This window comes from Heteronotia binoei, chromosome 1 (genome assembly GCF_032191835.1).
Source record: "Heteronotia binoei isolate CCM8104 ecotype False Entrance Well chromosome 1, APGP_CSIRO_Hbin_v1, whole genome shotgun sequence".
In the NCBI taxonomy this organism is placed as follows: domain Eukaryota; kingdom Metazoa; phylum Chordata; class Lepidosauria; order Squamata; family Gekkonidae; genus Heteronotia; species Heteronotia binoei.
In genome coordinates, this window is record NC_083223.1 from 256,697,652 (window position 1) to 256,722,620 (window position 24,969).

Consider the following 24,969-nt stretch of genomic DNA (forward strand, 5'->3'; position numbering starts at 1 on the left):
GTTGTGGGGGAAGAAGATAAAGGAGATTGTGAGACACTCTGAGACTCTGATTCAGAGAGAAGGGCAGAGTACAAATCTACGTTCTTCTTTTCTCGTGGGGCTGTCCTTGAAAGGGCAGCTTCTGTCAGAATTCTCTCATCCCCAGCTACCTCACAGGGTGTCTTGTGGGGGAGGAAGATAAAAGGAGATTGTGAGCCACTCTTGAGACTCTGAGATTCAGAGAGAAGGGTGGGGTATAAATCCAATATCATCATCATCATCATCATCATCATCATCATCAGGGTTGCCAGCTCTGGGTTGGGAAATACCTGGAGATTTTGAGAGTAGAGCCTGGGGAGGGCAGGGCTCAGGGAGGGGAACAGCCCAGCCAGGTATAATGCCATAGAGTTTATCTTCCAGAGTAGCCTTTCCCCCCTCAGGGGAACTGATCTTGGTTGTCTGGAGATCAATTGTAATTGTGGGGGATCTCCAGGTGCCCCCTGGAGGTTGGCAACCCTAGAGGGAAGGCAGCTTGAGGTGGCCCAGTCTTTTCAAATCTTGGGCGCTCAGCAGAGTTGGTACTTGGAAGGGAGACCAGGAAGCAGGGCTCTGGAGAGGAAGGCTGTGGGAAAGCCCTGCACTTGCCTTGCACTGGGACCCGGGACCAGATCTACATGTATTTGGGGGGGGGGAGAATTAAAAAATGATGCCCTCTCGTGGGCCATTCTATCTTACAGGCCCATAGAACTGAATGATCTCCATACCCAATTTGACGCCCCCCCAGCAGTGCCTGGGGCAAGTGCCCTCTCTGCCCCTCCCTTGATCCAGCCCTGCTGGGACCGCCATAAGTTGGCCATGACTTGACAGCACTTTAGACACACGTGCGCACACACAGCCTGTTGAAAAGTGTCCTGTCCCTTTAATACAGGTTTAATGCAGGGCATTTTTTGAGCAGTCATTCAGTTCCGGCTGGCTTGGCATCAGGGGTGTGGCCGATTATACAAACAAGTTCCTGCTGGGCTTTTTCTACAAAAAAACAAAGCCTTTGTGAAACAATGGTGATGTTGGGGGTGTGGCCTGAGTTCCTGCTGGGCTTTTTCTACAAAAAAAAGTCCTGGTTTAATGTATGGAAATAGGCAGTTGAAGCTCTTTAAGGGAGGTAAAGTTCCACTAAACCTTTGTATAAAAGGCATCCCCCCCTCCCGCCCCCGGACAGCTGGCAGCCTTATTGCACAATTCGATTTTTGTGTGCAGACATGTCAAATCTGGCCATGAATAATGGCTAGAGAGCAATGACAGCACATTTTTGCCTGCGAAATATTGAAGGGCATATCTATATATCTAATAGCCAACTGCGGGCTGATCTGCAGCTATATAAATCCATGGATTAGGTTCACATGGACAGTAAACAGATACAGCCAGGTGGTCAGCAGTGTCGGTCTGAAGCTACAGAACAAAGTTGGAATCTAGTAACCCTTGTTGAGGAGAAATAGAGCAGTTAACAGACTCCACGTTTACTGCCATTCTCACCATCATTCTCCACTTCTGGGGAGTTTATTGCCTTTTGCTGCTTTCCCAAACAACTTATACTATCCAGATCAAACTGTTATCCTTTCAATTTGTTACTTTCACTACTTTGTCACTGGATTCTAACTTTGTTCCGTTTTGCAGGCTTAACCGCTACCCTCAAGTTATATGTAGCACCAGAGGTGGAATTCAAGCAGGAGCTGCTTTGCATATTAGGCCACACACCACTAATGTAGCCAATCCTCTAAAAGCTTACAAAAAAAGAGCCTTGCAAGTTCTTGGAGGATTGGCTACATCAGGGGTGTGTGGCCTTATATGCAAAGGAGCTCCTGCTAGAATTCCACCCTTGTGTAGCACTGCTCACTGTACCCCGTTTCATTGTCTGATGAAGTGTGCTTTTAGTACACGAAAGCTTACATTCTTGGTAAACAGATACTTGTGCAAACATGGGGGACATGACAGGTTTTCAGAAAAATCTGAAACTAAAAATAATATATATATATATATATATATATATATATATATATATATATATATATATATATATATATATTTTAATCCACCCCCCCCCCCAAAAAAAATACTGTTGGCTGCTCATACATGCACAACAGACTTGCCACCTTTGTCACAGAGGGGCCACCCACGGCAGTGATCTTTGAGAACGGCTTCAGGTAGGAAGTAATGGTGGGGGTGGGGGGGTTTCAGCTTCAGGAGCAGCTTCAGGCCCAGAAGCAGCTGGGAAGTCCTGGAACAGTGCCAGGCTCCATAATGGGGGTGGGATTGGAAGGGAGCTACGCTGGGGCTCAGCAGGAAAGGGGAGAATGGGTCTCACAGGCCTCTACTTGTAAAAATTATTCTGGGATAATGGTGACCAGCCTCGGTCCTGTGAAGGGAACTTGTTCATCCTGTTTCCTTCACTGCTGTAGCTTGACCCTACTCCTATCAAAGCAAATGGGTTGGTGAAATTGATTGAACCAGCTGTCTTCTGGTGTAGTCAATTTATTCAGTCACTGCACACAATTTGTTACAGTGGTTCTGATCAGGAATGCACATCTGTACTTTTTGGTCCAAATCTGGGAGGCATACAATAGAAACATTAATCAACACATTTGCCTTTATCTTTAAGCCTTGTGCCAATTTACATCTATTATAAAGACGCTCTCCTTTTTTGGTCCTATGTAGATTTGGTGAATGTTTCAATCTGTGTCATGAGCCAATTTGGTGTAGTGGTTAAGTGTGCAGACTTTTATCTGGGAGAACCAAGTTTGATTCCCCACTCCTCCACATGCACCTGCTGATGTGACCTTGGATCAGCTACATGTTCTCTCGCAGCTGTTCCATCATGGCAGTAGCATGATGGCACTGGTTCTGCTCGGGGACATGGCACTGCCTGTGGGGGAGAGGCCCCTGCAGCTGCTCTGCAGATTTGGGGGCTCTTCCTCAAACCCTCTGCTCCCCAGAATCAATTTTCCCACTGTTATTACAGTGGAAAAACTGACTGACTGCTTTTTCCCCAGCACTGGGAGAAATGGGCATTTTTGGGTGCCCCTAGAATAGGAACCCCTGGTCCAATCTTTTTGAAACTTGGGGATTGTATAGGGGAGAGGCCCTTACAGCTGCCCTGCAAATTTGGGACCTCTACCTCAAACTCCCTGCTTCCCAGCCGCACTTCATTATACCCTATTTTGCCATTGACTTCAATGGCCCATAGGGAATAATGGAGAGATAGGGGCACCCTCTTTGGGTGCCCACAGAATTGGACTCCTTGGTCCAATCTTTTTGAAAATTGGGGGTTCTGTAGGAGAGAGTCTCCTGAAGCTTCCCTGAAAATATGGAGCCTCTACCTCAAACCCCGTGCCTCACAGCCGCACTTCATTATACCCTATTTTGCCATTGATTTCAATGGCCCATAGGGTATAATGGGGTTGAATGGCCGCCGAATTTTGGCGGCAATTCGTGACTGCAGTATACGGCTCCCGGATCAGATCAGAGAATCTGATTCGGCTCTATACTAGGGGTGTGCATTTGGTTCGGCCGAACCACATAGAGCACCGAATCACCCCTGATTCGGAAGTATACGGCACTTTATACTTCCGAATCCAATTGGGACCCATTATACGGGAGCTGTATATGGCTCCCCGTATTCTTCTGTATAGATATTTGGAATTATATGGAAGTCAATGGAAAAGGCGGGAAAGGGGCTTCTGCAGCCTCAGGGGAGCTGCTTGCTTCCTTTCTTGCCTTTGGAAGCCTTTTCCCACCTCTCCCATAGCCTCCCTGTGATCAGGGAGGGAGGGGGAGGGGGATAGGAGCCCCAGCAGCCAATCCAAAGCATGCATTTGCAAAATGCATTGCAAATGCATGCTTTGCAGGGCTGTTGTGTAGCTGATGGCTGGGCTAATCCCTCAGCCATCAGCAACGTTGTTGTTCTTTTGTTTACTTGGGTATCCAAGTAAACAGTGTTATCTGGCCAATCACAGAGCAGTGCTATTTTTTTAAACTGCTCTGTGTAGGGTCAGAGAACCTTTTTAAGGAGTCTGCCTGGCTGGACTCCATTTCCATTGCTGTTGTGTTGGTGTGAGAGAGAGATTGTGCTGTGCTGGCCCTTGGCTTCAGCTGCTGCTGCTCTCTCTCAGCCTAGCCTGACCTGCCAGACAGTGCCTGGAGAAGAGAAGTTGTCTAAGGTAAAACAGTCTTGGGGTTCTTGTTTTTACTTTAGTTAGTAAAAGGACTTTTTAAGACTCAGAGTCCCTTTACTTATCCATATTTGGGTGGGTGAGTACTGGGTAGCTTATTTGGGGTTAGGGGGTTCTGCTGGCGGTGGGAGCCTAGGCTGGGGTGGGTGGGGGTTGCCAATTTGCCCGTATCTTACTTTAGTGAGAGGACTTTTAAAAGTGCAGTGTCCTTTTACTTTTCTTGATTTGGGTGGCTTGGATTTCTTGGGGTTAGGGTAATGGGTTTTTCTTGGGGGGGGAGGGGTTGGTAAAGTTCCTGTATTGTTAAAAGTTAAGTTTTTTACTGTTTTAAAAGGATTCGGTGTTTGATTTGTTGCTGCTGTGTTGTGCTGCTGTTGTTCCTTTTCTCTTCTGGTTCTGGTTCTTGGGGGGGGGGGCTGTTTGGCCTAATTTTCATTGTTTAAAAGGCCAATTTTTTAACAGTTGTGTTTGTTGGCCTTCTGTTTGGATCGATTGCTGCAGGTTTTGCATCCTCCTGTTCTGGTTTTAGGGGGGTATTGTTGACTGATTTGGCCTGAAGTCTCTTATTGGTGAAAAGGCCACTTTTTTAACAGTTGAGTTTCTTGGCCTTCTCCTGTTGTCCCTTTTCCTGGTTCTCGGTTTGTGTGTGTGTGTGGGGGGGGTTTAAAACTTAAAAGTTAAGTTTCTTTCTGTCACGTTTTGGTTTTTTTAAGTTACCTCTGGTTGGTGTATGGGGTGGGGTTTTTATAGAGTTGTTTTGGGAGTCTGAGGCTGCTTTCGGTTTGCCTAGGGCCACTAAATAGGCTGCCCCACTAATAAGGGTGTTTTTAGGGATTGTGTTTTTTGAAATTAAAAAAAAAAATTAATCCAGTTTAGGGCTTTATCTTCTTTCAAAATTCAACTAGGCCACATAGGGGCGTTTAAAAAAGATTTTAGGTTTCTCATAAAAGGCAGCGTGACTACTAGGCCACATCAGGCTCCCTTTTAAAGAGACTAGGGTTGCAGTGCATCTTGCTTTCAGCCACTGAAAGCCGGTGCATCCTTAGATTTCCATAGGGTAAACCACAGCTTCTCTCAAGTTATAAGGGACACCTGATTTCTAGTTTGCAAGGAAATCCGGTTTGCCCCAGGATCTAGTTAGGAGAAATTTCACTAGGAGGATATAACAAGGATTGCCTTCATCTCAAGGTAGTCTTTTAAAACCTGTAGCCAGGTAGAGGCAGGATCACCTAGTCTCCTAAACTTTACCAGATCACTACTACCCCAACCCAAAGAAGGACAGGTTAGGGACCAAAGAAAAAAAACAAACAAGTTTTGGTGGGAGGGTTTTTAAAAAGAAGTCAGGGCACCTGTTGGTTCAGGGTACAGTTCACTCTCAGTTCAGGTTGTGTGAGACTGGCCAAGGGTGACATGAGTGACAGGCAGCAGAAGAGGGGCCCTGGGGGCAAGGCCAAGGAGAAGACTAGAGTGGTGGAGGGGAGGGGGAGGACCCAGGTCTTCCCCCCACCTGTGCATAGGGCTACTCCACAGCCGCCTTCCAGCACTCCGACCTCTGGCTGGAGTGTGATGAAGAGAAAGGCCCGACTTGGGCCCTTCATTGAGGATGCTTCTGGGGCGCAGTTGGTCTTCCTGAAGGTCAACTTGCCTATGTTCGGCTCCCCGAACGTAGACTTTGAGAGTGAATGAAGTGAGCACCTACTTGTGCCTGTATCCTCTCTTGCCCCGCGCTTGGAAGGTGGTTGTAAAACGCTCTCCCACTAAAAATAGACTAGAGTCCAAAGACAGCCCAAAACCTCACTCACAAATTGATTGGCAGTGCACCCCCCCACCCCTCATCCATCCCCAAACCAAAAGTGAATGCTGGTTTAAAAACTGCAAAGTGATCCAAATTTCCCCAGTCCCCATCCACACATGCCTAATAATTCTGAAAGGGCCATTGCAGCCCCCAACTGTAACCGACAGCACCCACAGGCCCAGCCCAGATAACCCAGGTTTTTTTTCAGGGGCAGGAGGAAGAAAGAGGGAGGTGCCAGTGATGATGACAGGCAGCCAGCAGCCATACCAATGCTGAGGTCCCTCTAATGGGACAGTGATGCTGGTGTGTTGCTGCTGAGCTGAGAGAGAAGGAATGGTTGCCTTCCTCTCACACAATCTGAGGCCCTCCCAGTGATTTTCCTCATTTGAGGTGCAATTCTGGCTCGCCTCCTCGTGGTGCACCCTGGGTAACACAAAAGAGCCTGGACCAGCCAACCATCCATCACTCAAGGTAAGTCTAAATGCTTCTTGCTTTGTGTCAGATACAGAATGATGTGGAGCTAGGTGTGGTGGTCCACCACTTCTCTTGTTTGAGAGTTGTGTTGTTTGGGGCAGGGCTGGAGAACTGGCATCTGTAGATTGTGTGTTCTGTGGCAGGGAAGCTGGCACCTGGGTGAGAGACCCAGAGCCAGCATGCTTGTTGTGCTTGGCCAGCTCTCCCCGTGTTGTTTGGGGCAGGGCTGGAGAGCTGGCATCTGTACATTGTGTGTTCTGTGGCAGGGAAGCTGGCACCTGGGTGAAAGACCCAGAGCCAACACGCTTGTGCTTGGCCAGCTCTCCCCGTGTTGTTTGGGGCAGGGCTGGAGAGTTGGCATCTGGGTCTGCTGCAGCCAGGTCTGCAGAGCAGACCTTGAGCAGATTGTGTTTTGTGTGGCAGTGATGTTGGCAACTGGGTTTATATTGGTTCCAGAACTGCAGGGTTCATAGAGTAGATAGAGGGATGTAGTGCATTTGGGTTCTATAGAGATTCTCTGGTGTGAAGTTAGGTTTGGCTTTGGGTGCCCCAGGAATTGGACCCACTGGTCCAATTTTTTTTTTGGCCTTGTGGGTTTTGTGTGGGACAGTGCCCTGAAGCTGCACAGCAGTTTGGGGGGCTCTCCTCAAAACCTCCTGCTCCCCAGAGCCACTTTTTCCACGACAATTACAGTGAGGAAGTGGCTCCAATTGGTTTTTCTCACCATTGGGAGCAGTGTTCCTTTTGGGGTGCCCACAGATGGGTGCAGGCTTTTTGGGCAAGGGGGGTTTCATGCTGGGGAGTCCCCTGAAGCTGCCCTGCAGTTTTGGAGCCTCTCCCTCAAACTCCCCTCTGGCCAGAGCCACTTTCCCCACAGCAATTATAGTGGAGGAAGTGGCTAATTGGGCTTTCACCATCATTGGTGGCAATGGGCCTTTTGGGGAGCCCAAAGACAGAGACCCCCTGGCCCAATCTTTTTGGGACTTGGGGGTTTTATAGGGGAGAGTTCCCTGCGGGTTCCCTTCAGTTTTTGGGGCTCTCCCTCAAACCCCCTGCCCCCCAGTAGCCTCTAATGCCATTGATTTCAATGGCCCATAGGGTATAATGGTGAAATAGGGACCCAATCTTTTTGGGACTTGGGGGGTTTGTAGGGGAGAGTCCCCTGCAAATTTGGGGGCTCTCCTTCAAACCCCCTCCCCTCCAGGTGGCTTCCAATATACCCTATTTTGCCATTGATTTCAGTGGCCATAGGGTATAATGGGGCCGTATATTCGGAAATAGCCATGCATCTACCGTATATGCGGCTATTCCGATTACGGTAATAGGAAATACACGGTATTCCGTATTTTTTGGCCCCGTGTATTTCCGAATCCGTGTAATTCCGAATTTTTTTTTTTGCACACCCCTACTCTATACTGCTTTAATACAGCCGAATCAGCTGTTTTTGGGGGTATATTGTTTTGACTGAACCGAATGCACACCCCTACAACCCCACCTACTTCACAGGATGTTTGTTATAAGTAGGGGAAGGGAAAGGAGATTGTAAATCGCTATGAGATGCCAAGTGATGGGTGAGATATACATCCAGTCTCCTCCTCCTCTTCTTATACAAGGAGTCCCCAGTGCGGCGGCCATTGGAGCTGTGTCTTAAAGGTGCTACTGGACTCAAACTTTGTTTTCATCTGGGTGAACCAACTTTGATTCTCCACTCCTGCACATATACCTGCTGATGTGACCTTGTCTCAGTCACAAGTTCTCACAGAGCTGTTCCGCTCAAGAACAGTTTCTGTCAGAGCTCTCTCAGCCCCACTTACCGCACAGGGTGCCTGTTGTGGGGAGAGGAAGGGAAGGAGATTGTAAGCTGCTCTGAGACTCCTTAGGGTAGTAAAGGGTGGGGTATAAATCCAATCTCCTCCTCCTGTTCTTCTTCTCTGAATACCACATGCTTCATCACTGAAGAAGGCTTTTTAAGGCTGAAAGGCATTGGGTCTCATTGGTTTCCACTTGTGCTTTATGTATTTTAATTTGTAATGAGGCACTTAAATGCTTTTAACCATTTAAAAATAAATACCTGTACTTTTGATAACATTTAAGTTATATATACTGTTAGTGACAAAAGGCCCTAAATTTGGCTTGTACTAACTTTTTGGTTCTTGATTGTAGCCAGTTACACTCCAAAGGGAAAGGACAGATTCCCGGTATTGCCTGTTTCTCATGCAAAGGTTTCATTTGACTGAATGCAAATGACCTTTATTCTTTATCCAGCCTTTTCCCCAATCCTGTAATCTGAGGTGGAGTATCCAGTGGTCTCAGGACGTTTCCAACTCAGGCTTCCCCAGGATCTGCTACATCATGTACCCATCAGCCTCAGAGGAAAGCAACCCCTTGAACCCTTTAGAGTTGTGTCTTTTGGATGCACACCCCGACATTTTTTTAAATAGCATACCAGCAAGTGCATAATTTCTCCTGGACAATCTAGTTTTCACAATGCAAGGTGTTTGCTTTCTTATTGGGGCATACGCAAACAGGCTATGCTCCCACTTGCCAGCTGGCGTTCCAGGGAAATCCTCACTGCTGGATCATGTAGGTTGCACTCCCTTTCTTGTTGGGGGTGGGGCAGGCTGGGGACTGCTCTGCACTAACTGGGGCAGGATGTGTGGGGGTTGGGGGGAGAGAAGGGGAAGTCCTCTGACCACAAAGCTTCTAATGCATGACCTTGCTAGATCTTGGGCCCCGGAGCCTCATAATTAACCCGGCAGGAATCATGAATTGTTAATGCCATCCATTGATTGCCTTCTTGCCGTTGAATCCCACTGCCTGATAAATTTAATCTGAAGATGCTTTATGCGGAGGGGAGGCTCATCTGAGCCAAGGAGCAGACCTGGAGGTTACCTTCAAGGCCAGCGGCAAACAGGCAGAAGTAGGAACCGTGAAGGCACCACTTCAGACCTTACTTCTGCCATGAACTTGTACAGGGGCTTAAGGCAAACTCCTTTCAACCTCACACGCACTGCCCCGTCTGTTGGTAATAATAATTGTGCACCATCAATTTTCAATTGACTAGGGCCATGGAGTTTTTAAAGGGAAGAAGAAGAAATTCTGCCCTTCACTCTGAATCTCAGAGCGGCTCACAATCTCCTCTACTTTCTTCCCCCACAACAAACACCCTGTGAGGTGGGTGGGGCTGAGAGGACTCTCACAGCAGCTGCCCTTTCAAGGACAACCTCTGCCACAGCTATGGCTAACCCAAGGCCATTCCAGCAGCTGCAAGTGGAGGAGTGGGGAATCAAACCCGGTTCTTCCAGATAAGAGTCTGCTCACTTAACCACTACACCAAACTGAAGAAGAGATTAGATTTAGATCTCACCCTTCACTCGAAGTTTCAGAGCGGCTTACAATCTCCCTTCCCTTCCTCTCTCCACAACAGATACCCTGAGGTAGGTGGGACTGAGAGAGCTCTGAGAGAACTGTTCTTGAGAGAACAGCTCTGTGAGAACTGTGACTGACCCAAGGTCACCCAACTGGCTGCATGTGGAGGAGTCGGGAAACAAACCCTGTTCTCCCAGATTAGAGTTCATGCGCATCAAATTGGCTGTTCCCCCCCATTGCCTGGTTCTGGGTAGCACCCCTGGACTTCCTTGGTGGTCTCCCATCCAAGTACTAACTGTGGCCTGCCCTGCTTAGCTTCTGAGATCTGAAGAGAGCAGGCTAGGCTGAGCTATCAGAAGGCAATAACTCCAGCCTTGCAAGGTTGTTGTAAAGATGACTGAGAAAGCAGATGTGAAGTCCTTTTGAACGTTCTAAAGTGGCACACCTATGCTAACAAGTAAACCAAGGCACCGAGCCAACTCAGAACAAAATGCTGTGTATATTCAAACCATATAACACTGAATGCTAAATATATAGTATATTGACACTCTCCAAAGCATATACATTATATATCAGAATTCCATGAAAAGGACTTTTCACTCCTTATCAGGAGACTTGGTGGAAGAGTGAGAAAGGTTCAGTCCTCTGTGTTGAATGATGCCAGCGTTTGGCTTTAGAAGTCCAGTTGGTGCCTGATGTACAGCAGTGATTCTCTACTGAGAACGTTTTGACTACAAAACGAGAAATGCCACCAGAATCTTGTTTGAAACTGTGGAGTATCATCTTTGGAATTTGCAGTATGGACTGTTGCTAACTCTTTTGGACGCTCTTTGTGATTCAGGACTTTTGCTTTAAGGGAATACATCTTATGTACGGACATGGAATCCTGATATATTTATTTTATTATTAATGGGGTATCTATCCTGCCAAGGCAGGCTCGTATATAATGGATATGCTTTGGAGGGATATACTTTGGAGGAATATGTTATGGCATTAGGGTTATATGGTTTGACTATACACCAATGCTATCTCGTTTGAATTGTGACCGATTTCGCACTAGGCTTGTTCCGGGTGGAGAGCCCTTTTGCTCCCAGGGCTTCTCTCCGTTTTCACACAAGCTGCGAGTTGGCTTGCCGCTTTCCTGCAGCAAGCGAGATCCTCTTACAAGTAGTTTCTGCTCGTCCTGGAAAAGCGGCACACCGACTCGCAGCTTGTGTGAAAACGAAGAGAAGTGTCGGGGGCAAAAGGGCTCTCCACCCGGAACAAGCCCAAGTGCGAAACTGGTCAGTGTGTTTGAGTCTACACATCTGCTAAGCTTTCAGCAACAGTCATTTCCCACATAGCTACTGGAAAGTGTGGCCCTTAGGCAAATGCGTGGTGGTCAGGGCCCGTGGAGTATGGCAGCTAGTGATGGGTCAGGATCCGGGAGACATGGGCACTGAGCCCGATGTGGGCATGAAACTCACTTGCATGATCTCAAGCCAGGCAGGCCCTCTCAGCCCGACCTACCTCACTGGGTTGTTGTTGTAACACTGCAAAGTTGTACTTCTTAATGTGCATATAAGCTTTATATGAATGAGATTGGATTGTAACATGTTAAAGTTGTACTACTTCATAATGTGCACAAATGTTTTATATAAATTTCAAAAGTTTTACTAAATGTTGTCAAGCCAGTATATCAGTGTTTGGGTTTTTTTGTATTTTCTCCAGGGGAGCTGATCTCTGCCAGCTGGAGATCAGTTGTAAAAGTGGGAGATCCCCAGGCCCCACCTGGAGGCTGGCAACCCTATTTCTGAGCACCCTAGAGCAGAGGTGGCCAACGGTAGCTCTCCAGATGTTTTTCACCTACAACTCCCATCAGCCCCAGCCCGCAGGGCCAATGGCTGGGGCTGATGGAAGTTGTAGGCAAAAAACATCTGGAGAGCTACTGTTGGCCACCCCCGCCCTAGAGGAAGGCCGAAAGTCACAGGTTCAGTCCCTGGCAATGCCAGTGAAAAGGACCAGGTAGTAGGTGATGTGAATGTCCTTTGGCAGCCTGAGTAGCCAGTACTGACCCTGATGGACCAAGAGTCTGATCCAGTGTTGAGACAGCTTCTTGTGAAGTGAATATGTTATTCTTGGTAGCCAAAATTGAACCTCCATGTTCAAAGGCAATATACCTGAATGGCAGGCAATAGTCTCTTGCCCTGAAAACCCTACAGCAGGGATCCCTGACATTTTTGAGCCTGTGGGCACCTGTGGAATTTTGATACAGGGTGGTGGGTGCAATGATAAAGTGGCTGCCATGGGAACAATTCGCCCACGCAGAGGAAGTCCAGGAACTGGAGGAGGAGGAGATTGGATCTATACCCCGCCCTTCGCTCGGAGTCTCAGAGTGCCTTACAGTCTCCTTTCCTTTCCTCTCCCCTGTGAGACAGGTGGGGCTGAGAGAGCGCCAACAGAAACTGATCTCGAGAAAACAGCTGAGAACTATGACTGATCCAAGGTCACCCAGTTGACTGCTTGTGGAGGAGGAGTGGAGAATCAAACCCGGTTCTCCAGATTAGACACTGCCACTCTTAAGCACTACACCAAACTGTCTCAGAGGGGTGATTTTAATACACTGGGAAAGAGGAGTGAGGGAATATGAGCAACACTGGGATCAGGTGCTGCAAAACCAGTATTTTGATCTGCCCAGCTAATCAGATCCTCATTGGCCAATCAGAAGCTGTGCTAAGCAAAAGCCCCCCCGACCCATAGTTCTACCCATTCTCTGAAACTCTTGGCTGAGCCAAATATCATTTTGGTGGGTGCTACGGCACCCATGGGTTCCATGTTGGGGACCCCCCGCCTCCTACCAGTTTGGTGTAGTGGTTAAGTGTGCGGACTCTTATCTGGGAGAACCGGGTTTGATTCCCCACTCCTCCACTTGCACCTGCTAGCATGGCCTTGGGTCAGCCATAGCTCTGGCAGAGGTTGTCCTTGAAAGGGCAGCTGCTGTGGGAGTCCTCACAGGGTGTTTGTTGTGGGGGAGGAAGGTAAAGGAGATTGTGAGCCGCTCTGAGACTCTTTGGAGTGGAGGGCGGGATATAAATCCAATATCTTCTTCTTCTTCTTCTACAGGATCACCAGAAGGTGGCTGAAGTTACAGATTCACCATCAATCAACTGTCACTAAACAGCACTTTCCCCCACGAGAAAGGTAAAATACAAATTTCAGATCTAGAACTGCAATCAGAAATACAAGATTTTTTTTTTTTTTTTTTTGCATAGATGTCAAAATTAGAGTAAACCAATGCAACCCCTTGCGAAACTGTCCTTTCAGTGGTGTTGGCATTTGATATTTCTGTCTCGGTTTAGGATGAAGATGGAGGCCTTTTTCTGTAGCAGGAATCCTTTGCATATCAGAGCACACGGCCCTGATGTAACTGATCCACTTGGAGCTTACAGCAGGCCTTGTACTAAGAGCCCTGTAAGCTCTTGGGAGATTGGCTACATCATGGAGATGTGGCCTGATTTGCAAAGAAATCCCTGCTACAAAAAATCCCCCATGAAACTGCTTTATACTGAATCAGACTATTGGTCCATCAAGGCCAGCAGTGATTCCTATCTGGCAGCAGCTTGCCGGGAATTGGATCTCTGGTGGAGGTCTTGCACACCCCCTGCTACTGGATCCTGTGTATTGGAGATGCCAGGAATAGAATCATAGAGTTGGAAGGGACCTCCAGGGTCATCTAGTCCAACCCCCTGCACAATGCAGGAAACTCACAACACCTCCCCCTAAATTTACAGGATCTTCATTGCTGTCAGATGGCCATCCAGCCTCTGTTTAAAAACCTCCAATGGAACTGGGAGTCTTCTGCACACAGACACTCCAGCACCAAGCCCAGGTCCCTCCCCAGATTTCATTCTAGTTCAACAAGAGAATCCTTAAAATAATGAGCCGTCTCCCCCTTTTCTCCCATTGTTATGCGTTCTATTTTTAAATGGGATTCCATTCGGTATGAAACATTTAAATTATATATATTTAAAAACCACAAATACCCAATCAAATTAAACACAAGACTGGAGGCTTGAAATTTGCAGCTTAATTAGCATTTTTTCCCTTTTTTTTTGCAAAATGGCTCATTTGTGAATATTTGTAATTGCAAATGGGAGTTAGGCTTGAGAGAATAATGCTTCACCATGAATGTTAAGATCAGCTGCTTAGCTGGCCTTGGAGAATATGTGTGTGTGTGTGTGGAGGGGGGGACAAAAGGTGTTGCATATTCTTTCTTTTTCCATGTAGCAGCTATAATTGGTGTACAATCCTGAAGGTCTCTCATGCTCTTACCTTAATCCCACTATGCAGGGCTTCTTTTATAGCAGGAACTAATTTGCATAGTAGGCCATGCCCCCTGAGATAGCCAATCCTTCAAGAGCTTACAGATATAGGGCCTACTGTAAGGTCAAGGAGGACTGGCTACATCAGGGGTGTCCGGCCTAATATGCAAAGGAGATCCTGCTACAAAAAGAGCGCTGCCGCTGTGTATAGTTTGCCTTTTCGTGTTGCTTATCTGTGAATCATTTAATGTGTCACGTTGATGTTCAGCTTTGCTTCACCTCCGTTTCCATGTCTCTGATTAGTTCCAGAGTTCTACAAGTCAAATCCTACTGCCATTGCTTATTGGATGTCCCACCCTGCTGATTTGCATGGACTGATTCTGTGTAATCTCCCTTGGGTCCCAGCTGAGAATGGTGGGGTATAAATAGCATAAATATTTGGTTGTGCAACCAACTGAGAAGATGGCTGCATGGGCAGACGGCTTATTACACATCCAGATGCGCATCTCACACCCGCAGCTCCTACACTGAGTGAGCGATCTGTGTGCAGAAATCTGGCCCTGGTGTGCTTTCCTGTTCTTGGATGATTTTATGGAACTAGCCGTCTAGGGGTGGTTGTAGCTTGCAGAGGGACTGCAGTGAAATTACATTGGGGAAAAACTGAGGCCACAAACCAATTCCTCCCTAGTTTGGTGTAGTGGTTAAGTGCGTGGACTCTTTTCTGGGAGAACCCACTTCTCCACTTGCAGCTGATGATGTGACCTTGGGTCAGCCACAACTTCTCTCAAGGCTGCTCTGCTCAAGAGCAGTTCTGGGAGAGCTCTCTCAGCCCCACCTACCCCACAGGGTGTCTATTGTGGGGAGGGAAGGGAAAGGAGATTTGTAAGCTGCTCTGAGACTCCTATGGCTAGCAGAGGGCTGGGTATAAATCCAATCTATTTTATTCTTTGAAGGATCATTTGCCTTAAATTTATAAGTCCCTTTTTTGGGGGGTGGGGGGCAGAGTTCAGATCCCCTCATCCTCTTTGCCTTTAGGCTCTTGGCAGGAGGAAATCGTTGCTCATTGCATGGCTGAGAGCTGGTGCACGCATGCACGTGCGTGCACACAAGGAGACCACACAAGGATAGCATGCATGTGCATCTCTCAGTCCATACTGATTTTTTACAACACCTTTTCTTCCTGAATCCTGTAGTCTCCCTGCTATTCAAGAATCTACCCCAACCTTTACCCTGGCCCTGTGTTCTGACCCCCAGCCGAGCCACATGCGTGTCAGTCCAGTCATTCAATTTGGTCTTTGTTCGATACCTCCAGCCCATTTCGTCCCACTCCATTCTGGGTGGGTGGGTGTTAATCTCCCCCTCCCAGTGCGTGGGAAGAGAACTGCAGCGGAGAAGCAAGCCGGCTGAGCTGTGTCTCCAGCCCCCGCTGAGGGCTCACTTAATTCTCTGGAAATTCGCTCTCAGTTTGAAGATGACAATAATAGCTTAAGAATAATTGACGTGTTAATAAGAAGATGCCTTCAAATACAGCGTTTGCCCGCTTTGTCAAAAGAGAGACGGCGTTGGGGGGGGGGGGGAGAGGAAGAGGAAGGGAAGCGGTTGAAAGTGGAGGTGGGAGAATAATTTGAGCGCAGACACTGCAGGGGATGAGGGTGGAGGGAAGGGAGAGATTTCCTCCTGGAAACTAGGGTTGCCAACTTTCTCTCCCTCCCTAGGCTCTTTTGCCCTTAAGGCCAGTCTGATGGGCTGAAATGTTGCTGGTGAGGCTTCCTGCATCATTTCCATCTATGTCCGGGAACAAACTCTGCATGCTACAGTTCTGTACGCTGGGAGGTACCCAGGGATTTTTTTGTAGCAGAAACTCCTTTGCATATTAGGCCACACTCCCTGATGTAGCCAATCCTCCAAGAGCTTACAGGGCTCTTAGTACAAATTTTTTTTCACATGTTGTTTTGGCAGCAGCTGCCACCTTAGCACAAGGATCTATTCCAGTGTGTTACTGAAGTCAAGTTGTGGCTACCATTTTGTGGCTGGCTCGGCCTCTTGCAGCAGCCATTTTGTGGCAGACATTTTACTGCTGCCAGTGAAGGATTAAACCCTGTGGAGGCTCCTAGGCAGTTGAAATCTTGGGGGTCCCATTGTAGATAATTTCAGAGCCTGAGCACCTGCCCCACCGTCCACGGCCCCCATTGCATCCTGCAAGCACCTTCTCAAAAACCCCTTTGACAAAGCTGCAGGGGAGAGGCAGAGAGAGGCAAACTTGGTGACAACGGCAGCAGCAGTTGCGCCAGGCTTGTCAGCCAAAGAGCAGCTCAGTTGCTGGCTGCACGTGAAGGCTGGGAGGGCTGCAAGCGGGGGGGGGGGGGGGCGGGGAGGCGCCTGGGGCCTCTAAAGGTGTGGGGGCCCATAGGCTAGTGTCTGCTTGGCCTAACTGTAAATCTGGCTCTAGCTGCTGAACCTGCTATGCCATGCCATAATTCCAAATACTCCTGCAAGCTCAAAAAGGTTAGGAAGAACTTCCTGACAGTTGGAGCAGTTTCTCAGCGGAACAGGCTTCCTCGGGAGGTGGTGGGCTCTCCTTCCTTGGAGGTTTTTAAAAAAAGGCTAGATGGCCATCTGACAGCAATGCGGATCCTGTGAATTTCCTGCATTGTGCAGGGGGTTGGACCAGATGACCCAGGAGGTCCCTTCCAACTCTATGATTCTGTGAAGCATGACAAAACAAGCTTTGACTCTCAACTTGTATCTGATGAAGGGAGCTTTGTAGGGTTGTTAGCCCCCAGGTTCCAGCTGGGGATCTCTGTGTTTCAAGGGCTCCTCTCTGCCATGGACCAGCTGTTTGGCGGAGGGGGGAAAACAGGGGATGTTGAGCAGGGACGCTCTGGTATTTGGAAAAGCTCTACAGGTTTGAGGGTGACAAAAACCATAGGATTTTGCCCAAATATCAGAGCATCCCCATGCAACCTCCCTGACACGGTGACATATAAATATGATGCATCTCCTAGTGCAAATCTGAATCTACATTCTACAGTGATGTCGTTTCTGGGCAGGGGTGGAATTCTAGCAGGAGCTCCTTTGCATATTAGGCCACACACATCTGATGTAGCCAATCCCCCAAGAGCTTACAAAAAAGAGCCTTGTAAGCTCTTGGAGGATTGGCTACATCAGGGGTGTGTGGCCTAATATGCAAAAGAGCTCCTGCTAGAATTCCACCCCTGCTTCAGGGTGACATCATCATGTCAGGTACGTCACATGACATCCCCAGAACGCCTCCCCAATCCCCCTGCTGGACAGGCAAGGGGACCTGGCAACTCTAGAGCTTTGTCTCATGAAAGCCCACACCCTGGAAATCTTGTTGCTCTCAAAGGTGCTGCTGCTAGCACTAACTGGTTAGTAGCACACTGGTAATACTAACTGGTTGGGGGCAGAATTAGAGTTCAGGGACAGCTGCTCTGCTTAGGCTGGGGAGGCGCAGAATGTGTCTCTGAACAGGGACGTAAAGGCTCTTGCGAGGCTGAGCAGAGAATGACCTTGTGACATGGAAGGAAGACCGTGCAAAGAGCCCCTGTTGAACAAGGGGACTCCAAAGCTGTAGCAAGGGATGCTGGGAAAGAACACACCTTCACTCACTCTTGTCTTCCCCACATCTCAGTGCCAAGCGCCTAGAATGAAGGGCACCAAAGCAAGAGTCTATGTCATGAGATCATATACATACACACATATATATATAGTTCATTTTTCTTTCCCAAGCTTTTGGCGAAATTTTCATCAGTCCCATGTTACATCCGTCATTCCCATGATTCCTCAGACAATTGATTCCTCTCAGCCGGTTCCAGTTCCTCAGCAAACTGTGCCAGGAAAATGGTTGTGCTCCATGATTCTGATTTGTTCCCTCACCCTTGGGCAGAAAGGAGGGGAGAGATGGCGTCCCCGTCCCCCTCCTGACCCTGGTGAAACAACCTTGTAAACATTCAGCCCAGGCTATCCTCTGCCTTAGTCCCTTTTGCCTTCCCCCACAGCTGCTGTTCCTTTGACATCTCAAAAAAGAGATGGCGCTCAGCGTCTCCCCCTCCCCAAGAGAGGACTCTGTAGCGAAACATCTGAGGAGAGAGGGGGGTGTCTTTAATTCCAGAGTCGGCATACAGCCCCGACGTCTCCCCCTACCTCCCGCCTGTGCTCCGGCCTTAGATTTGGCAACGTTGAGGACAAAGTGATCGGAAGCCAGTAATGCCAAGAGGGCAAAGGTGACATTTGGAAAGAGGAAGCTGGCCCTCCCCCTGACCCCACCCCCCTCCAGACAATACCAATGCTGCTCACAAGGGAATGGCGGAGGGACTCAAGAAATAAGAAAGGGCCTGAAGGAAGAGGCCACCAGAGGGAGAGCTCAGCAACAGGAGGGGGTGGTGAGAGAAAAAAGAAGTCTTCCCCTCCTCCCACCAAATCCAATTTGGGAAAAATCCAATTTGGGAAAAAGAGGAGCAGCAGAATGACAAAGATGGAGGGGGCACCTTTCTCTCTATGGGGGATCCATCTACTCTGATCCTTTGTCCTTCTTCCTTTGGGTGGAGGAAGACTCTTAAGATTAGTGGCCGCTTTCCTTGTGGAGGTACAGCAGCTGCTGGAAAAGAGGGGGCTGATGATTCCCCCCCACCCTGTCCACTGTACCCCTTCTCCTGACGCTGGACCCACATAACCTTCAGAGTGCAGGGAAGAAAAAGAGGAGGAGGAGGTAGGCCCCAGTGCCTCCTAGTAAGCCAAATCGCTTAAGACCCAGAGCTGAAAGAGGCAATGGCCAACTCTCATGGAGGCAGGACAGGGTGTATAGCAAGAAAGAGAGGCAGCAGGGTTTTTCTGGGGGGAGGCCAGGTTGCTATGGAGGGGGCTACTCAATCTCTAGGATAAGATCGTCCCCTTCCAAGCTCATCTCCGGCTTGACGTGGATTTTTTTGATGGTGCCCGACAAGGGAGAGTTGACCACCATCTCCATCTTCATGGCACTCAGAACGCAGAGCGGCTGCCCCTTCTCGACGGCGGCCCCCTCCTTCACTTTGATGTCGATCACTTTCCCGGGCATGGGGGCCCCGATCTGGCCTTTGACATCCTTCAGGGCTTTGGGATGGAAATGCATCTCCTGCAGCAGGAAGAAATGAGAGGATCATAGTCCAGAGGTCTTCTTTCCTGATGTGCTACCTTTCTATATTTGGGAATGGGGGAACCTCTTTTATTTAATATCTGGGTGAATGGAAACTGGCAAGAGGGAAAATGGCTGTCAACTAGAAATCTTGTCTCTAATGTCCTCATTTTTTACATGCAGGGAAGTTGTTGTTTGTTAAAAGGGGGACATATCCGCCTAGGTGCCTCTCCCAGCTGCATCTCATGCTATTCTTTTGAACATACAAGTCAGCTCATAAGAAAGGGGACAGGCAGAGGAGGAGGAATCTGATGACTGCTATTCACTGTATCAGCTAGCAGGACCTCCATGTACGCAGGTCATACAAGTTGTATCAACGGCTGAACTGTGGCATCAGGCTGTACCATTGTTGAGTTATGGTTTTCTTATTTTAAGAAGAAGAAGAATTGTAGATTTATACCCCGCCCTTCTCTCTGAATCAGAGACTCAGAGCGGCTTACAATCTCTTTTATCTTCCTCCCCAACAACAGACACCCTGTGAGGTGGGTGGGGCTGAGAGGGCTCTCACAGCAGCTGCCCTCTCAAGGACAACCTCTGCCAGAGCTATGGCTGACCCAAGGCCATTCCAGCTGGTGCGAGTGCAGGAGCGGGGAATCAAATCCGGTTCTCCCAGATAAGAGTCCGCGCACTTAATCACTACACCAAACTGGCTCTCTTAATCTGTATGTATTATATTTATGAGATATCTTAAATTCGTTGTGTTTAATTTGATACGTTTCATTTATTGTTATTGTAATGTTAAGCCACCCGGAGTCCGTTTTGTGGGACAGGGCGGGGTATAAATTGCAAATTAAATTAAATTAAATTAAATTAAATTAAATTAAATTAAATTAAATTAAAATGATGGTGGGGATAAATGGAGCAGGCGTTCTATCTTTGTCAATTCCTTGAGTCTTTTGGCTAGCTGGCTGGAAAACCCTCAGGAAAAAAAATCCCAAAAGTCATGCAGAGAACTGATTGGGAATGTTCCGTCTGGAGAAGAGGAGGTCAAGAGGTTGAGGCATGACTGCTCTCTTAAAAGCCCCCCCTCACTGGCAGTCTTTAAGCAGCGGATGGACAAACACTTGTCAGGGATGCTCTAGACTGATTCTGCATCGAGCAGGGAGCTGGATTGGATGATCCCTTCCAACTCTCTGATTCTATGACTGCCATAAAACTCTCTTGTTACTTCATCTTAATCTTGTTACTTCATCATAAACTTGTATTTGCTGCTGGAAAGGAAGAGCAACAAGCTCAAATCATATTTGAGGAAGCCTGTAGACAAAAGCAAATCTTCTGACTAGAGGTCCATTAGTGACTATTAGCCACAGGGTATAGATGGAGCTCTCTGTCTGGGGCAGTGATGCTCTCTATTTTTGGTGCTGGGGGGAGGCAACAGCGGGAGGACTTCTAGTGTCCTGGCCCCACTGGCGGACCTCCTGATGGCACTTGGGGTTTTTTGGCCACTGTGTGACACAGAGTGTTGGACTAGATGGGCCACTGGCCTGATCCAACATGGCTTCTCTTATGTTTTGCAGCAACTCTTGGATTTTTTGCTATTTCCTCTTTTTTTCCCCTGTGGACAGGTGCAATTCTCTTGTTTCTGGATGGGCTGCTGTTAAGACGGACTGCGAGAGTGGTGTAGTGGCTGCAGGGTTGGCCTAGGATCCGGGAGAGCCAGGTTCAAATCCTTTCAGTCACAGAAGCTTGCCGGCTGACCTTGGACCAGTCACACGCTTTCAACCTCACCTACCTCACAAGGTTGTTGTTTTGAGAGTAACATGGAGGAGAAGAGAATGATGTAAGCCGCCTTGGGCCCCCAGTGGGGAGAAAGGTGGGCTATAAATGAAGTAAATAAATAAATGAGGTTCCAGGTGCTGGATTAGACAGAGCTTTGGTTGAGACCAGGGTTGGCCCTGCCACTTGGCAAACTAGATGATTGCCTAGGGCGCCGGCCTTCTGGAGGCACTGAATTGGGTACCCCCCATATAACCAGAAGTTAGCAGAGCCAGATTAACAATTAGGCCAAGTAGGCACTGGCCTATGGGCCCCCACACCTTTAGGGCCCCCAGGCGGCTTCCCCACCTCCGTCTTCCCCCCCGCTTGCAGCCCTCCCAGCCTGCCTGTGCAGCCAGCAACTCAGCTGCTCTTTGACTGACTTGCCTGGTGCAGCTGCTGCTGGCGTTGTTACCAAGTTTGCCTCTCTCTCTGCCTCTCCCCTGCAGCTTTGTCAAAGGGGCTTTTGAGAAGGGGCCTGCAGGCTGCAATGGGGGCTGTGGGTGGTGGGGCAGGCGCTCAGGCTCTGAGATAATCTGCGAGGGGCCCCTCAAGAATTCGACTGCCTTGGGGCCTCCACAGGGTGTAATTCAGCACTGGCAGTCAGCCTTGCCTAGGGTGCCAGACGGTCTAGGGCTGGCCCTGGTTGAGACTTGCCAGGCACCACATGAAGTAAGAATAAAAACCTACAGTGCTTCTGAGCACGTGCAGAGTGTTCCTTCTCTGCCTCTTATCGACATGATGCCTTTCTCCCATCTTGGATCTCAAGCAGCATACATGTGGTGGCCAGGGAGTTTCTCGGGAGCCACACCCTGGAGGTGCAACCAGTCCCCGTGCATCCCAGATGGAAGTCAAGAACGGACGGGCTAGATGGCTGAGAGCAGGGCTTTTTTTGAGCAGGAACGCAGTTCTGGCTGGCTTGGTGTCGGGGGGGGGGGGGGGGCGTGGCCTAATATGCGAATGAGTTCCTGCTGGTCTTTTTTCTACCCAAAAGTCCTCTGGCTGAGAGCACTGGCATCTAACCTGGTGAGCCTCCTGCAAAAAACAAGGGATTGGCTCAAGCAGAGGAAAGAAAAACGGCCCGAGCTTATTCATCATTTAATCACCCTCGATGAGTAAGAGTTGTATTTTTAAGCTCTTGGCTAATTTCATCAACAGCAGCTGATTGTTATCTGCTTTATAACCCTTAATGCCCATGAATCCAGTTATTTATAATATGCGTGGGGTTGGTTGGAAGGAGGAAATGGGAGCCCTTTTAATTATCGGAAGGTTATTCAAAGCAAACAAACATTCATAAATATGCAATAAATCTTCATACGCTCCTGCCCCATTACTTTACACTCCTCCAGTGCCTCCGCCCTCCACCATATGGAGGTCTCCTACTCCCCCCTCCAAACAGCTCTGATCTCTCTCCCCCCTTGCTGCCCTTTAGACCCAAAACTGCCTTCCAAAATACCAGCGTCACGTCGTTTCTCTCCCTTCAAACCTGCTTTTTCCTTGGCACAACCTCAAGTCCCAAACTCAAAACAAAGCTGTTAAATGAATGAAGCCTGACTGCTTCCTCCATATGCATCCCTTTCTTCCCTCCCCGGTGCCTTTTTTAGATTGTAAGGTCCTTGGGGCAGGGACCTATTTTCTTGGATGTTGCTCTGTGAAGTGCAGTAGCCTCCGATGTTGTTCTATCAATAATGGAATTACAGGAAACAATATCTAAGCGTACAGGAATATAGGGCTGATCTGCATTCCACAGTTCTGAAAAGCACCTAAATGTTAGCAGGGTTTAGCCTCCCCCGCCAACCACTCTCTCCCCCTCAGCTTCTATTTATTTATAATGTGACAGTTGCCCTCCTCACCTTCATGGCTTTAGTATCCTTGACCAGAATGGAGCGCAACTGCCCGTTGAGCTCAAAGAAGACTTCCCGCTGTCCGGCTCGGTTTAAGTCACCCAGCGCTAAGGCTTTGATGTGGAGGGTCTTGCCACGTTCCAGCTCTACCTGCAGAGGGAGACAGCAAGCTGTGAGTCTCCCTGGTCTTATAGGTAAACCCTAGTGCAGTTTAAGAATTATGCACCAGCCCGAAATCTATGAACTGCATAATGTCTGAAGACCAGTGGTCTCGACTTCAGCTTGTTGGTCAGGACCTTCAGGTGGGTAGTAGAGCCTATGGAACTTATGACAGTTTTTTAATGCTGTGTTTTGGAAGGACCTGCTAGTGCGCACGTGTAAGAACATAAGAACATAAGAGAAGCCATGTTGGATCAGGCCAACGGCCCATCAAGTCCAACACTCTGTGTCACACAGTGGCAAAAAATGTTATATACACACATACACTGTGGCTAATAGCCACTGGTGGACCTGTGCTCCATACACTGTGGCTAATAGCCACTGATGGACCTGTGCTCCATATTTTTATCTAAACCCCTCTTGAAGGTGGCTATACTTGTGGCCGCCACCACCTCCTGTGGCAGTGAATTCCACATGTTAATCACCCTTTGGGTGAAGAAGTACTTCCTTTTATCCGTCTTAACCTGTCTTAACCTGTGTAGAGAGCAAGGGGGCCTCGTCTCAGTGCCTTTACAGCATATGAGCAACAAGGAGCAACAGGACCATAACATCAGGCCACTGAGTGGAAAGGACTTCTTGGTATGGCATTGCAAAATGCTCTCTTAATAGCACTTAAGTGTTTAGTTTTAATTTAGAAGCGAGCCAGTTGCGGAGAGCATTTTTGCAAGTCAAATTCAGAAGGCTTTTGCGTTTGTTTAAAGAATAGGTTAGGGACTGTGCTTGCTCCCAATATACACACTGATTTGTAACAAGAGGCTGATAACTTTGAAGTAAATAGGAATACTCCTGAGGAAGACTTTGACGAAATGAGCCGATATCACTCGATGGACTATTCTTTGTAATATTGTAAGGCGGTACTTCTTAAATGTGACAAAAGATTTGGATGATTCTTGAAAAAAAGTTTTACTGAATGTGTTAGCATATCGCAGTGTTTGTATTTGACACTGGTGATGTCATATCCTTGCTTCTCTTTCTTCCTGTCATGTGACTATGATTACCAGCCTGCAGCTTTGTGGGCGCCATTCTGCCCCCTAGAGGTGAAAGACAGATCTGGGGCCAACAAAGTTTTATTCTGTGTTTAAGCTTTCATGTACATGCATCTTTTTTCAGGTACATAGAAATGGAAGTTGTCAGTCCATAGGAAGATTGGCAACTTCCATTTCAATGTATCTGAAGAAGGGTGCATGCACATGAAAGTTTATATGCAGAATAAAACTTTGTTGGTCTTAGAGGTGCGGCTTTGTTCTGCTGCTTCAGACCAACACGGCTGCCCATCTGACTCTATTAACAAATATTGGTTGCCTGTGCCTCTAAGGAAAATTACAATGCTCACATGAATTTTTGTAAGCTGTTGCGAACTGTCAGCATTGGCAGTGTAAGTTTTCTAGCCATTTTTAAGTAGAATGTACGTATTGTCAGGGGTGGGATTCCAGCAGGGGCTCCTTTGCATATTAAGCCACACACCCCTGATGTAGCCAATCCTCCAAGAGCTTACAGGGTGCTTAGCACAGGGCCTACTGTAAGCTCCAGGAGGATTGGCTACATCCGGGGTGTGTGGCCTAATATGCAAAAGAGCTCCTGCTAGAATCCCACCCCTGCGTATTGTTATGAAGCTGAAGACTTTCTCTCTCAGCACACAAAGGCAATCGAAATGAGTATAAAAAAAGATAATTTTTATCCTAATTTGTGACTCTCCTGCTGTTTGACTTAATCATTTTTATTCATGTAATACAATCTGCCGTTGAGTCTCAGGGAGAAAGACTGATTATAACAAACAAACAAATAATAAAATTGCACAATATGAAACACAGTAATCGTG

At 48.0% G+C, this 24,969-nt stretch overlaps 2 protein-coding genes across 3 annotated transcripts in view; both read right to left on the bottom strand.

The window, feature by feature from the left end:
* LGALS12 (galectin 12) overlaps positions 1-24,969 on the bottom strand; it is a 403,592-nt gene that overhangs the window by 42,875 nt on the left and 335,748 nt on the right. The window lies entirely within an intron of this gene.
* PC (pyruvate carboxylase) overlaps positions 18,243-24,969 on the bottom strand; it is a 548,480-nt gene continuing 541,753 nt past the window's right edge. For both annotated transcript variants that reach the window (XM_060253969.1, XM_060253977.1), the window contains exons 20-21: positions 22,941-23,081; positions 18,243-19,272 (exon numbers count right to left, since the gene is read on the bottom strand). In XM_060253969.1, the coding sequence (XP_060109952.1) occupies positions 19,024-19,272; positions 22,941-23,081 (390 nt within the window). In that variant the 3' untranslated portion in view covers positions 18,243-19,023. The remainder of the gene's footprint in view (positions 19,273-22,940; positions 23,082-24,969) is intronic.